General features: G+C 45.6%; 1 protein-coding gene across 1 annotated transcript in view; it reads right to left on the reverse strand.

Annotated features, from left to right (window-relative positions):
* SBK1 (SH3 domain binding kinase 1) overlaps positions 1-9,640 on the reverse strand; it is a 72,652-nt gene extending 63,012 nt beyond the window's left edge. Inside the window, exon 1 of the mRNA XM_042438723.1 lies at positions 9,565-9,640. Within this exon, the coding sequence (XP_042294657.1) occupies positions 9,565-9,626 (62 nt within the window). The 5' untranslated portion in view covers positions 9,627-9,640. The remainder of the gene's footprint in view (positions 1-9,564) is intronic.
* Between the last annotated feature and the right edge of the window lie 2,228 nt (positions 9,641-11,868).

An 11,868-nucleotide genomic window follows, 5' to 3' on the forward strand; every position in this document is an offset into this window, starting at 1 on the left:
GGTCGACATTATTCCCATTTTCATGGCAAGGCCCTGAGGCTCAGAAAGCCAACAGGTTTGAATTATTTTTTTGAGCTGTTCAGATCTACTCGAACCTCTCCTGTTCTTCAAAAATTCTCAAAGATAAAAACAGCCTCTGAGATTACGTCTATATATTCCTTGGATGAAATTAATCTGGCCCTAGAGAGTCATTTCCAGGGCCTGAGATTCCATTCACACTCTTGCATTCCATCCACACTCTTGAAGACCAGCCAAGGGCAAAGTACTACACCGAGTCTGTTAGAGACAAAATGGTAGCAGACCCAGTTGTGTACAAAAGCTTACCAGCCAGTTACAATTCTCAGAGTCAGGCAGTCCAAGGCAGTAAGGCAGTAGGACACAGCAAGAAAGCCAAGGAGGCACTCCAAGGGAGTGTCAATTTATGGTCCAAGGTCCAAGGTTCTTTGGAAACATGAGCCAGGAATGAAGAGACAAGAATGTTGCTTCTTCATGAATGGTCGGTTGTCAGCAACAACCTCCCGAGGGAGCTCCAAGCATCTCAAATCCTCCCTGCAATCTACTTTTCATTATGGTAGGTATTACTGGGTCCATATATTTGTGTTGTAGCTGCTGAGGAGTGTGGACTGATGCTTGCCTCCCATTTGATAAAGTCCACTGTTCGACTCAAGTGCTGGCATGTCCCTCTGTCCTTCTGTTTCACTATCTGTGTCAGAGTCTCAACCTGGTTCCTGGTGACAAGGCACGGCAGGCTTCCTATTTCATACATCTGGACTTCAAGACTGGATTAGAGCATAATAGCCTTCAGTCTCGTCTCAGACTTTGTCAGGCCACGTTGCTCATATGTGACTCTGTTGCAAGCCTGATTAAACATGACAGCTGTATGAAATGTCTCTGCCGCAACTCCAACATCATTTCTCTGCTCTGGCTAGAGCATCTTTTTATTTCCTGGACTGATCCAACCAATGCAGTGTGCATGACAACATTACAGTGCTTGTGCAGCCAATAGGGACTTCACTACATGACAACATCGCAGCAACGCTGAGGGCAAGCAAAGTCAATTGAGACTGATGGCAATGTTTCCTGGAATGGTCGCACTAGCGATCCCTCGCAGTCGAAAACACTTCCGTGAACTTTGAATGTGATCTTCAAAAATCAGTGAAAGAAAGCACGTTTTGCTGCCACCAAAAACATTCATGGAAAGCATCCCAGCGTTGGCTTATCCATCATCATTTCCAATCCAGGTTATCGTTAGTTGACTTGGCCAATTCAATCTAGTGCAGGAATGCCAAGGGAAAAGGATGGATGATCTCAGAACATAAGTTAAATTCGTCTTCTCCATTGTTAAAACATGTAAGGCTGTGATTATCTGTACTTGTGTAACACTTACGGTAGCTCTGCCCAATGGCTTTTAACACCTTGGCTGTTTTTATAGATCCTAATTAATATTTATATCTCATGCGATGCATCATTTCGATTTATGTCTTAATAACAAAGGTAGTAGTAAATTGTGTGTGTGTGTGTGTGTGTGTGTGTATTTAAGAACTCGTGCAAATATTTATCTTTGTTTTTATTATCATGCTGCTTTTCAACAATTAATACCTTTATCAATTGCTTTTTAACAATTAACAAATGTATGAATTGTATGTTATAAATGATATGTTCTAAATCATATGTTTTATAAAGCTATTTTAATATGTGCTTAATGTGTTGCCTAATGGTCTGTGGACTGTAATAAAAGGCTATTGTTGTTGTTAAGAGCTGCACTGGATCAGATCAAAGGTCCATAATTTAAGTGGCAAAAGGCAATGTTTTCTTCTTTCTCTTGCAGGGAAAGGAGTTGCTGTGTTTTTTCCCAGCTGTGCTATTTGAGGCAGCCAAGGAAAGCGACTGTAGCATCCTCTGGTGCCACAACAAACTGCAATGCCAATGATTCCATTGCCATGGCAGTGAAAGTGGAGTCAAACTGGATTATTCCTGCAGTGCGGATGCACTCAGGATGACACAGAAATTGTCCTGTTCATAATCAAGACAGCTAGTCTCTTGCTTTGTTTCCCAAATGGCAGATATGCAGAAACAACTTATTTTATGTTATGTGGGCATAAGAAGAGCTGGGTCACTCCAAAGACCTTTCTAATCCAGCATTCTGTGACTGCAGCATCTGACTGAAAACCCCTATGGAAAAGGCTACAAGTTGGGCATGCAGAGCACTGGTGGCCTGAAATTTAAAGGAGTTATCCTTGTGCCACTGAACACTGTTCTCCAAATAGGCCCAACACCTTGGAAAGTTCCTTTAAGTTTGGATTAGATCCCAAAACGGAATTACTACCCCACTGACATGGGATCCACCGGCTGCTACTGCAGTAATGCTAATGGGCAGTGAAAAGGTGTAGCCTTGCCAGGCAGAGTGGAAGGAGAGTCCACACACTCCTGTGTCCTTCTATGCCACATTCCTCTGCCGCCCGGGAATAGCCAACCTGAGCTGCAACAGCTTGCATGGCCATATGTTTATGATGCCACAGTTTCGTCACTGCCGGCTGGCATGCTGGGCTAGGCACACTTCCCAGGCTCCCCTCTGGAGGGAAGGAGGGGTATGCTGGACAAGCATGAAGGTTGACCCTCAGAATTGCAAAGCTCACAGTCAAAACAACTCACATATTCCAAGTGCGGGCACATCCTTGGAACGTATGCTAGCAGATAAGAGATAGAGGCTTTCAGGACTTTTTGCCAGGGCCATCTAGTGCCATTGTGCATATGCACACATATATCACACCACCTGTTTCTAACTGCAGGAACAACACCTCATTTAGTTAGGCCTTTTCCCATTTCTTTGATGCTTCTACCACCATTGTGAATCCCTGCATTCAGTCTTGCCTGTTCAGTTGTAGGCTGGTGCTGTAATGTGATGCATTCCCAGGTCTCATCCACAATTTCTTTCATCCTGGAACTGATCGTATCTGAAACTTTGTTCCTTGCCTCTCCTCTGGTGGGGTAGTTTATTCTATCTGATGTGTGTATATATGTGCGCACACACACACACACACACACATAAAATCACAAGGAGCTGCTTTCTTTCAAGGACTTTATCACACCATCCTGCTGTCCCACCACAACCGTGCTGGTTTCAGTATGGAAGCATACAGACTTGGCACCATTTATTGTCATATTTTTACCCACCCTACGGTGGGTTGCACTTTGCCAATCCATGGTTGGGGTGATCTGTTTTCCATACTGCCAAATGCTGCCTTCCAAGAGGAAGCGGGGAATAAGCGATTGTGGCTGCCAACTACTTCCAAGTGTGAATAGGCACACAGCAGCTGGTTTTGGGAAGGTGCTGGAAGCTGTGATCGCTGCTCACCCTTGCTTGTGAAGTGCGGGACTGCTGTGTGCACATTCACAAAGCAGCACCAGGCTTTGGGAGGAAGAAGTGGGGGACAAGTGATCAGGGCTGCCAACCACCTCCTGAAGCCAGCTACTGTCTGAATCCGCACACAGCAGCTGGATTTAGGCAGGTGTTGGTGGCAGTGATCGCTGCAAGGCGGAGGGGGAGAGGAGCATAATCATGCCCATTCACATCACATAAGAGCCTGAGAAGTGGAACCGCCATGGAAGAAGGGACCTATTGCACAAAGGGAGTAATAGAGTAGCAGTGAGATTGAGAGCCTATTGAGAGGTTTTCCCCATAAATGAAAAGGTTCACTACAATAACAAATGGAATGCAAGGCAACAGCAGGATGGATGTGATGTAGCATGATACGTATCAGCTAAAGATGCTTTTATCCTGTTAGAATTCTTCTTCTCTAGCCTCATGTGATAAACTACTCAGGAAGACCAATACTCCATCAGAATCTAAGAAGTGGGCCTGCTAATCCTATGCTTCCTAACAAGATGCCCACAAAGAAACCCACAAAGAGGTATGTGCACAGCCACAGCATCTCATGCGCCCAGCAATTGATGTGAAGATGCATCCTGCTTTTGATATAGTCACCCTTCTTAGTGGCCACTGATAGCCTTATCTGGCATGATTCTCTCTAATCCCTGTTTAAAACCATCCAAGTTGGCATCCATCATTGCTTCTTGTGGAAATGAAGGGCACAATTTAACAATGTTCAGTGTTTTTTACTCTCACTAGAACCTCCCATTTCATGCCCAAAATTATTCAAAATATTGTGTACCTTTGGGGTATGTGTATAAGGTGTGTGCAAACAAAATATAAATTTCACATTTAGACTTGTATCCCATCTCCAAGATCTTTCATTAGGTATATAGAGCTATTCCAAAATCTGAACTACTCTGAAATCCCAAACACTTCTGGTCCCAAGCATTTTGGATAAGAGAGACTCAAACTGAAGTAGGGCTGGCCCTACACACAACACATACACACACACAGCTAGTCTTTTGCTATTTGACCAGCCAGATGCAGTACTCTTGTGGTTTTGACCTCACACAAGGAGCGACAAAACTAATTGCTGGAATGGATCGGTGGAGCTTTGCCTCTTTTCCTGGCTGTGAACTGCTGTGCCATAGGATTAGACATTAATGCTTGACATGCCCGTAAGCAGTCCCTTCGACAGGGAAAAAGACCTTCAGCCGATTGAAAAGTTTCTCATCAAAGGGGATGGATTTGGCACTTAATCCCCGAGTGACTCATTTGGACATCATCTCCAAAATTATTTTGTTATCAGGGGCTCTGATGGAGAATGGTAGCTCACCAGCAGGGACTGGAGCCCAGTTTTACCTACAACACACGCTGGGTGCATCTACATTGTAGAAACAATGCAATTTAACACCACCTTAAGTGCTACAGTGGCATCGTCTGGAAACTTGGGATTTGTAGTTTTACAAGGCCTTTAGACTTCTCTTGTAAAGAATGGTGGTGCATCACAAAACCACAGATCCTAGGATTCTGTAGGATGATGCCATGGCAGTTAAAGCAGTGTCAAACTGCATTGTTTCTGCAATCTAGATGCACCTCAGAGACCATTGCTAGCCCCAGCAATTCTTCCTGAGCACCATAGCTATCTCCTTTCCTTGGAAGAGAAGGCTGGGTGAGCCACATAGTTTGTTGTCACTACCAGCACCAGCAGCTTACCATCGTCAGGTGTGATACAAAACTAGTTGTCAGTCTAAAGATAGCTGGCTTGTATATGATATAGGTGCCATTTGGTCTCTGGCAGCAAATATCTTCTGCCTGCCCTTGTGATGGCATGAACAAATACCTCTAAATAGAAAATGGGGGCATTTTGCAAACTGTCCTACCTCGCAGGACTGGAAGGGCAGTTTTCCATTTGCCATAAAATATTAGATTATTCAACATCTTTATCAATGACCTGGATGACAGAATTGGGAGCATACTTATCAAATTTGCAGATGACACCAAATTAGGAGGAATAGCTAATACTCCAGAGGACAGGATCAAAATTCAAAATGACCTGAATAGACTAGAAAGCTGGACCACAGCTAATAAAATGAACTTAAACACAGAGAAATGTAAGGTCCTGCACTTAGGGTGAAAAAATGAAATGCACAGATATAGGATGGGGGACACCTGGATTAAGGAGACAACATGTGAAAGGGATCTAGGAGTCCAAGTAGACCACAAGTTGAACATGAGTCAACAGTGCGATGCGGCAGCTAACAAGGCCAATGCGATTTTAGGCTGCATCAATAGAAGTATAGTGTCTAGATCAAGGGAAGTAATAGTGCCACTATATTCTGCTCTGGTCAGGCCCCACCTGGAATATTGTGTCCAGTTCTGGGCACCACAGTTCAAAAAGGACATTGAGAAACTGGAGCCATGTGTCCAAAGAGGGTGACTAAAATGGTGAAAGGTCTGGAAACCATGCCCTATGAGGAACGACTTAGGGAGCTGGGGATGTTTAGCCTGGAGAAAAGAAGGTTAAGAGGTGATATGATAGCCCTGTTTAAATATTTGAAGGGATGTCATATTGAGGAGGGAGCAAGCTTGTTTTCTGCTGCTCCAGAGACTAGGACCCGGAGCAATGGATGCAAGCTGCAGGAAAAGAGATTCCACCTGAACATTAGGAGGAACTTCCTGACAGTAAGGGCTGTTCGACAGTGGAACACACTTCCTAGGAATGTAGTAGAGTCTCCCTCCTTGGGGGCCTCAAACGGAGGCTGGATGGCCATCTGTCGCTGTCGGGGATGCTTTGATTTGGATTTCCTGCATGGCAGGGGGTTGGACTGGATGGCCCTTGCAGTCTCTTCCAACTCTATGATTCTATGATTCTATGAAGATCTGTGAATAACCTGCCTCCTGTCCTCACAAAGTGTCTTCTGTTCTTGTAAAAGGGTGCTAATTTCTTTGTTTCCATGTTCTTCAACCCCTGAAAAAGTACCAGCTGTATTTTAATAGCGAACCAGAGTGGTGTAGTGGTTTGCATGTAGGTCTAGGACTCTGGAGATCAGGGTTGAAATTTGGACTCAGTCCTGGAAACCCATTGGATGACTTTGGGTTGTTCTCCAGCCTTAGGGTTGCCATAAATCAGAAATGACTTGAAGGCACACAGTAACAATAATAGTTTGACAGTTGTGGTTTTTAATATTCGTATCCTTTCTTTCCTCTAGTCAGCTCAAAACAGTGTACATGAGTCCTCCCATCTCCATTTTGTCTTCACACCAGCCTTGTAAGGATTCAAAGATACAGCCATGTTAGTCTGTGGAATCAGTATGCAGAGAGATCTTGTAGCACCTTTGAGACTAACAGAAAGAAAGAAGTTAGCACCATAAGCTTTCATGGACTTAAGTCAATTTCCTGTGCTGTTGATATGGATCAATGCAGGGGATGTCTCCAAATGTATCTGAGGAAGTAGACTTAAGTCTATGAAAGCTCTTGCTGCCAACTTCTTTCCTGCAGTTAGTGTCAAAGGTGCTACAAGATCTCTCTACAACTTCATAAGGTAGATGACATAAGTCACTCTCTTATTTTCACCCCGATGAATTTCATGACAGAATGAGGACTTGAATCTGGATCTCCCAAGTTTTAGTGCTCCAGTCACTATGCCACTATGGGAAGGAAAAAGGGATGCTCTTCACCCAGAGTGCAAAATTCAGGCAAAGAAACTGCTCCTGTACAATGACAACAGGGGCAGTGCACATCCTATCAACCCAAATGCAAGCATTTTAAATGATATAGACCAAGAATAGGAAGTCTAGCATGACCTACGGTACTTAAAAATAAATTAATGATAGGCCAACAACTTGTGTTACATATATACATCAAGGGGAGATAATGACAGTCTCTTCATAGACAGGTTATTATTATGATAAAGGATCTCGGGTTGATAATATCACATAAGCACATTTATAAAATGCCCAGCCTCAGACCTATGGTGCCCAGCTGTCAAATCCCCTTCAGAGGAACATCAGAAATTGGTCAATGATCCGCAGGCGGAATAAGATCAACCTTCTGTCCCCGTACCATGACACTCCTGGATTTTCTCCGTCCATTAAGTCTCATGCTGTTTCCAGTGACTAAAGTAAGGGTGCATGGTATTTTTAAGAAATATCAACACCTCTCTAAAGTGAATTTCAAGAATGGTTCACACTCCTGTTTTTAGCAAGAGAGGTGTGGACAGTACAAATATAGTCTCAGCATTCATTTTTCTTCTTTGGGTGTTGGTGGAGTTGCCATGTTTTCCTCTAACCTGCTCCTGTGCTTTGATGACACCCCAACATAGAGAGAAATAAGAAGGGAATGTCCCTTTCAACCTGCTGCTGACCCACTATGCTTTACAGCCAGGTCAGGAGAAGAGACGCCTCTACAATTTCTGTTTAAAGCACAGGAGAAGCAGGGCCAGTTTTTGCAAAAGCCCTCCACCAAACCCAAAAGCAAGTGTAGGATAGATGGGGAACTGTTTGAACCATGTCAGCATGCAAAGTTGAGTGTGTGCTTGTAGAGTTTGGGAAAGTGGTTCAGTCTCCAGTGCCTCCTATTCAATGGCCAGGATTACGTAGAAGATGCCTGTCAGAGATCGGGAAAGCTGCTGGTATTTTTTGGGCACAGTGCTGGGCTACATGGGTAAGATCTTAAAAAGGTGATCCCACCCCCAACTGGGAGATTCTGGGAGTTGCAGTGCAAGGCCTAAATCCCATTGTTAAGATCAACTAGGTGGAAAAATCATTACATGAATAAGAACTCAGTAAATCAGTGCTTCAGTAAATTCAGCTGATTCAATGAGCCTACAGTTTTTTGTGGGTTTTTCAGGCTATGTGGCCATGTTCTTGAAGAGTTTATTCCTGACGTTTCGCCAGCATCTGTGGCTGGCATCTACTTTAGTGAGGACTAAGAACTGGATTAACAACCTCCAGCTAACTTTCCCAAGATCTGAATCTAGCTTGGTATAAGTCTGCTCCATATGTTTATCTAACTAGATCAAAGGCAACAGCACAAGATGATTCTGTGCCCCATATTGCTTCTCTTTTGGGAGGTGACTCCTCCTGTCTTGGCCCAAAAAATCCTGTGGTTAGCAATGAGTTTAAGCTGAACTGTCCCACAGAAGGCGCACGGATAGACGAATGGGACCCTATGGCTGCATTTTCTCCAGCAGGCTTAGAAGGACTAACTCACTGGGCTGCAACTTCCCAAACTTGGGGAAAAAACTGAAAGGTGCAGTAAGTAAAGCCATCAAGTGAACCAATGTCTTTGTGTGAGGGGCCATAGCTCAATGGGGAGCCCCAGCTTTGCATTCAGACAGTCCCAGTTTCAATCCGCAGCTTTTCTGGACTCTAGAAAGGTCCCACCAAGAAGAGTTGACAATACCCAGTTGATGGTCTAGACTCTAACTCAATAGTAGGCAACTTCCAGCATTTCGACTTAAACCAGCCCTTTATTGAGAAACACAGGACTGATATCTTTTTGGGGAAATGCTCAGTGAGATCTCAATTTCAGATACTGGCACCCATTTCAAAGCATAGATGATGGAAAAGATTTCTGGTTGGAGATCCGAGAGAACTAACCACTCCCAATGAAAAACAGACAGTATTGTGCTTGGGGATAAAGAGTTCCTATAAATCATTCCCATGTTTTCCATTACCTGCCCATATGGAAGGTTTGATTCAATGCAGAACCTTCATAGAACCTATTTGCAAAGCTTGGGACACGAGAAAGAAGAATAAACAGTATACCTGAGCATGTACAAAGAGTTTCCTCCACCACTCCAGTCATCACAACCCATGCCCTCACGTCCTGGGCATGGATTAAGCTTCCAGCTGGGGGAAGCATCATTTTAATTCATATTTGAGTCTTAATATCTCTCTTCATGAATGCTGGATGGTCTTGGCCAGGTTTTCCCCAATCTGTTTTGGATTTCAACTCCCATAAAGCCCAGACTGCATGGCCATTGGCGGAGCTAATGGGAATTGGAGTCCAAAGGTCCTTAGGGCACAAGTTTGCAGAAAGCTGCATCTGAGGAAGTAGACTGAAGTCTATGAAAGCTCATGCTGCCAATTTCTTTCTTTCAGTTAGTCTCAAAGGCATTACAAGATTTCTCTTTATGTGTTCATAGGGACAATAGGAGAACTGGGCTGGGAAGTCTTTTGACCCACCTGTTCAGTTGCAAAGGCTGCAGCTCCTCCTTTTGGAAACAGGAAAAGCAGAAGGAATCCATCTCCTCAAGGATGCCAGGAAGGGTGCGAACCCGGCTGTGCCACTCCTGCTGGCCAGTGCTGCTAGCATCTTTTTGGGCACCGGATGGGGTCGCCCCCAGCACTCCTGATGGCCCGGCTGCCCAGATCAAGCATCTCACACCTTGATCCTCTCTCCAGTCACCGGCCTCCCTTTCCAACATGCAACTGCTCTCAGCATCCCCTGCCAAGGGGCTGCCTACACCGCACACCAAACTAGGAGACTCCAGCGCTGAAGAGACGAAATAGGTTTGGCAGGGGGTGGCTGTGTCCTGAGCAAGGAAACAAACCCTACCTTGTTAGTTCTGTACTTTAATAGTCTCCTTTGCAGGTTGCAATAGAGTAGAGCTTCTTGTCTTCTCGCATGGGTTTGGTCATTTTCTTTCTGTCTTGAGCAGACAAGTGAATACCTCCCTGGAAGTGTCCTCCAGAAGCGGAGCCATCCCTCTCTGCAGCAATGGGAGAGATCTCTGTAGTTTCCACCTACTCAGAGAAGACCCCTGTCGTTGTCAAACCTTGACACAGTCTTTCACGATGGGTACGGATCCTCAGAGAGTCATCATCAGCCTGGAGCCAGCCAAAATATCTTGTGGGTTTGATGGAAGACTTTTGCAAATTAGATGCTTTGTGAGGCCACGTTTCCCAAACCTCAGCACATGGTGGTCCTCTTCCCAGTGCACTAGGCATCAAGTAGATTTGGCGACTGCAGGCAACAGCTACTGTGGCCCGGCTTCATCCGAAAAGTCTGTCATCCTTTCTGCATCCAGTCCTCAGACAGATTTGTCAAGCCAGGCTTCACACTGGGCTAGTCAAGCCATCCTGGGACGGTCCATCCTGAGGAAAGTTTTCTTTTCCATCACCCGGAGGCAGCTGTTGACCTCCTTGAGTGCGGACACACAGCAAGCCTCAGCACTTTGGCTTTCTGGGACAAGAGGATGAGAGGCGGACTGGTGATGACAGTCAACAAGCAAGTAAGCGATGAGAAATATATGTGCATGAGATGGAATTGAGAGAGAGAGAGAGAAGGATGCCTCCTTGGCATCAGAGGCTGCGTAGCCAAGGAGTCCTGGAGACGCTCACGCTGGGCCAAGCGCATGCAGCCTCTCTCTCTTGCCCCAGGAATACAAACTTCTGGACCCTGTCGTAGAGGAGACCCACATCCGCAGGGCTTGTCTCGTTGACAGAGCAGCCAGCTCCCTCTGACAGATAAAGCAGCGTGGGTATTAATAGCTCAAGATTCACGCGGAGAGGCTGGAGGGTTAACTCTTCCACTGCCAGCTTTCTGGCCCTGTTGGTCCACATTGAGAGGCTCGTGCACCTTCAGGCTGCCATGGCTAGGCTTAGGGATAGGCACTTTCTCAGGGTGAGGACTGGTTTCCAAAGGAAGAGGAGGAGGGCAAGATGTACAGTAGGGTTGTCACATCTTTCCTAATTTCCTAATGCCGCAACCCTTTAATACAGTTCCTGATGTTGTTTTGACCCCAACCATAACCCCCTCGAATATGGATGGATGACTGTATGTGTTTTCCAATGGTCTTAGGTGACCCCTGTGAAAATGCTCAATGCCCCTCATGAGTGTGAAAACGATCCTGCTTTTGTGGGATTTTTCCTGGATTTCTATTTTCTTTTGCAGAAGCAAAATGAGGTGCTGCCACCAGCTCCTCCCTTTCCTGGCCTGGCCAGCAGCCCTGCCAAATTCAGAAGGGACTGTTGGGTGGCAACAGCACTCCAAACCCACCATGGCAGAAGTGGCCTAGCTGGCGGAGGGGTCGGCTGGGGTAGCCTAGGGGTGACGGTATGGGTACCACACTGGGGTGACACCAACCCTAGTGTCACCATTGGGATGGTGAGCCTATGAGAAAGCCCTCCTCTGAGGATCTTAAGACTTAGGGGGAGAACAGTTTGTCAGATAGTCTGAACCCAAGCCTGGTGGTTGTGGTGGTGGGCGCCTTCAAGTCGTTTCTGACTTATGGTGACCCTAAGGCAAACCTATCATTGGGCTTTCTTGGCCTGATTTGTTCAGAGGAGCTTTTGCCGTTGTTTTCCTCTGAGGCTGAGTGCGTGTGACTTGCCCATGTTCACCCAATGGGTCTCACTGCTGAGCTGGGAATTGAACCTTGGTCTCCAGAGTTGTTCTCCAACACTCAAACCACTGCACCATGCTGGGTGTATAGGAGTTTATAAGTGATGGCCAACACTCCGAATTAAGTCCTGAAATGAACCGGT

The sequence above is a fragment of the Sceloporus undulatus genome, chromosome 8 (genome assembly GCF_019175285.1).
Source record: "Sceloporus undulatus isolate JIND9_A2432 ecotype Alabama chromosome 8, SceUnd_v1.1, whole genome shotgun sequence".
Classification (NCBI taxonomy): domain Eukaryota; kingdom Metazoa; phylum Chordata; class Lepidosauria; order Squamata; family Phrynosomatidae; genus Sceloporus; species Sceloporus undulatus.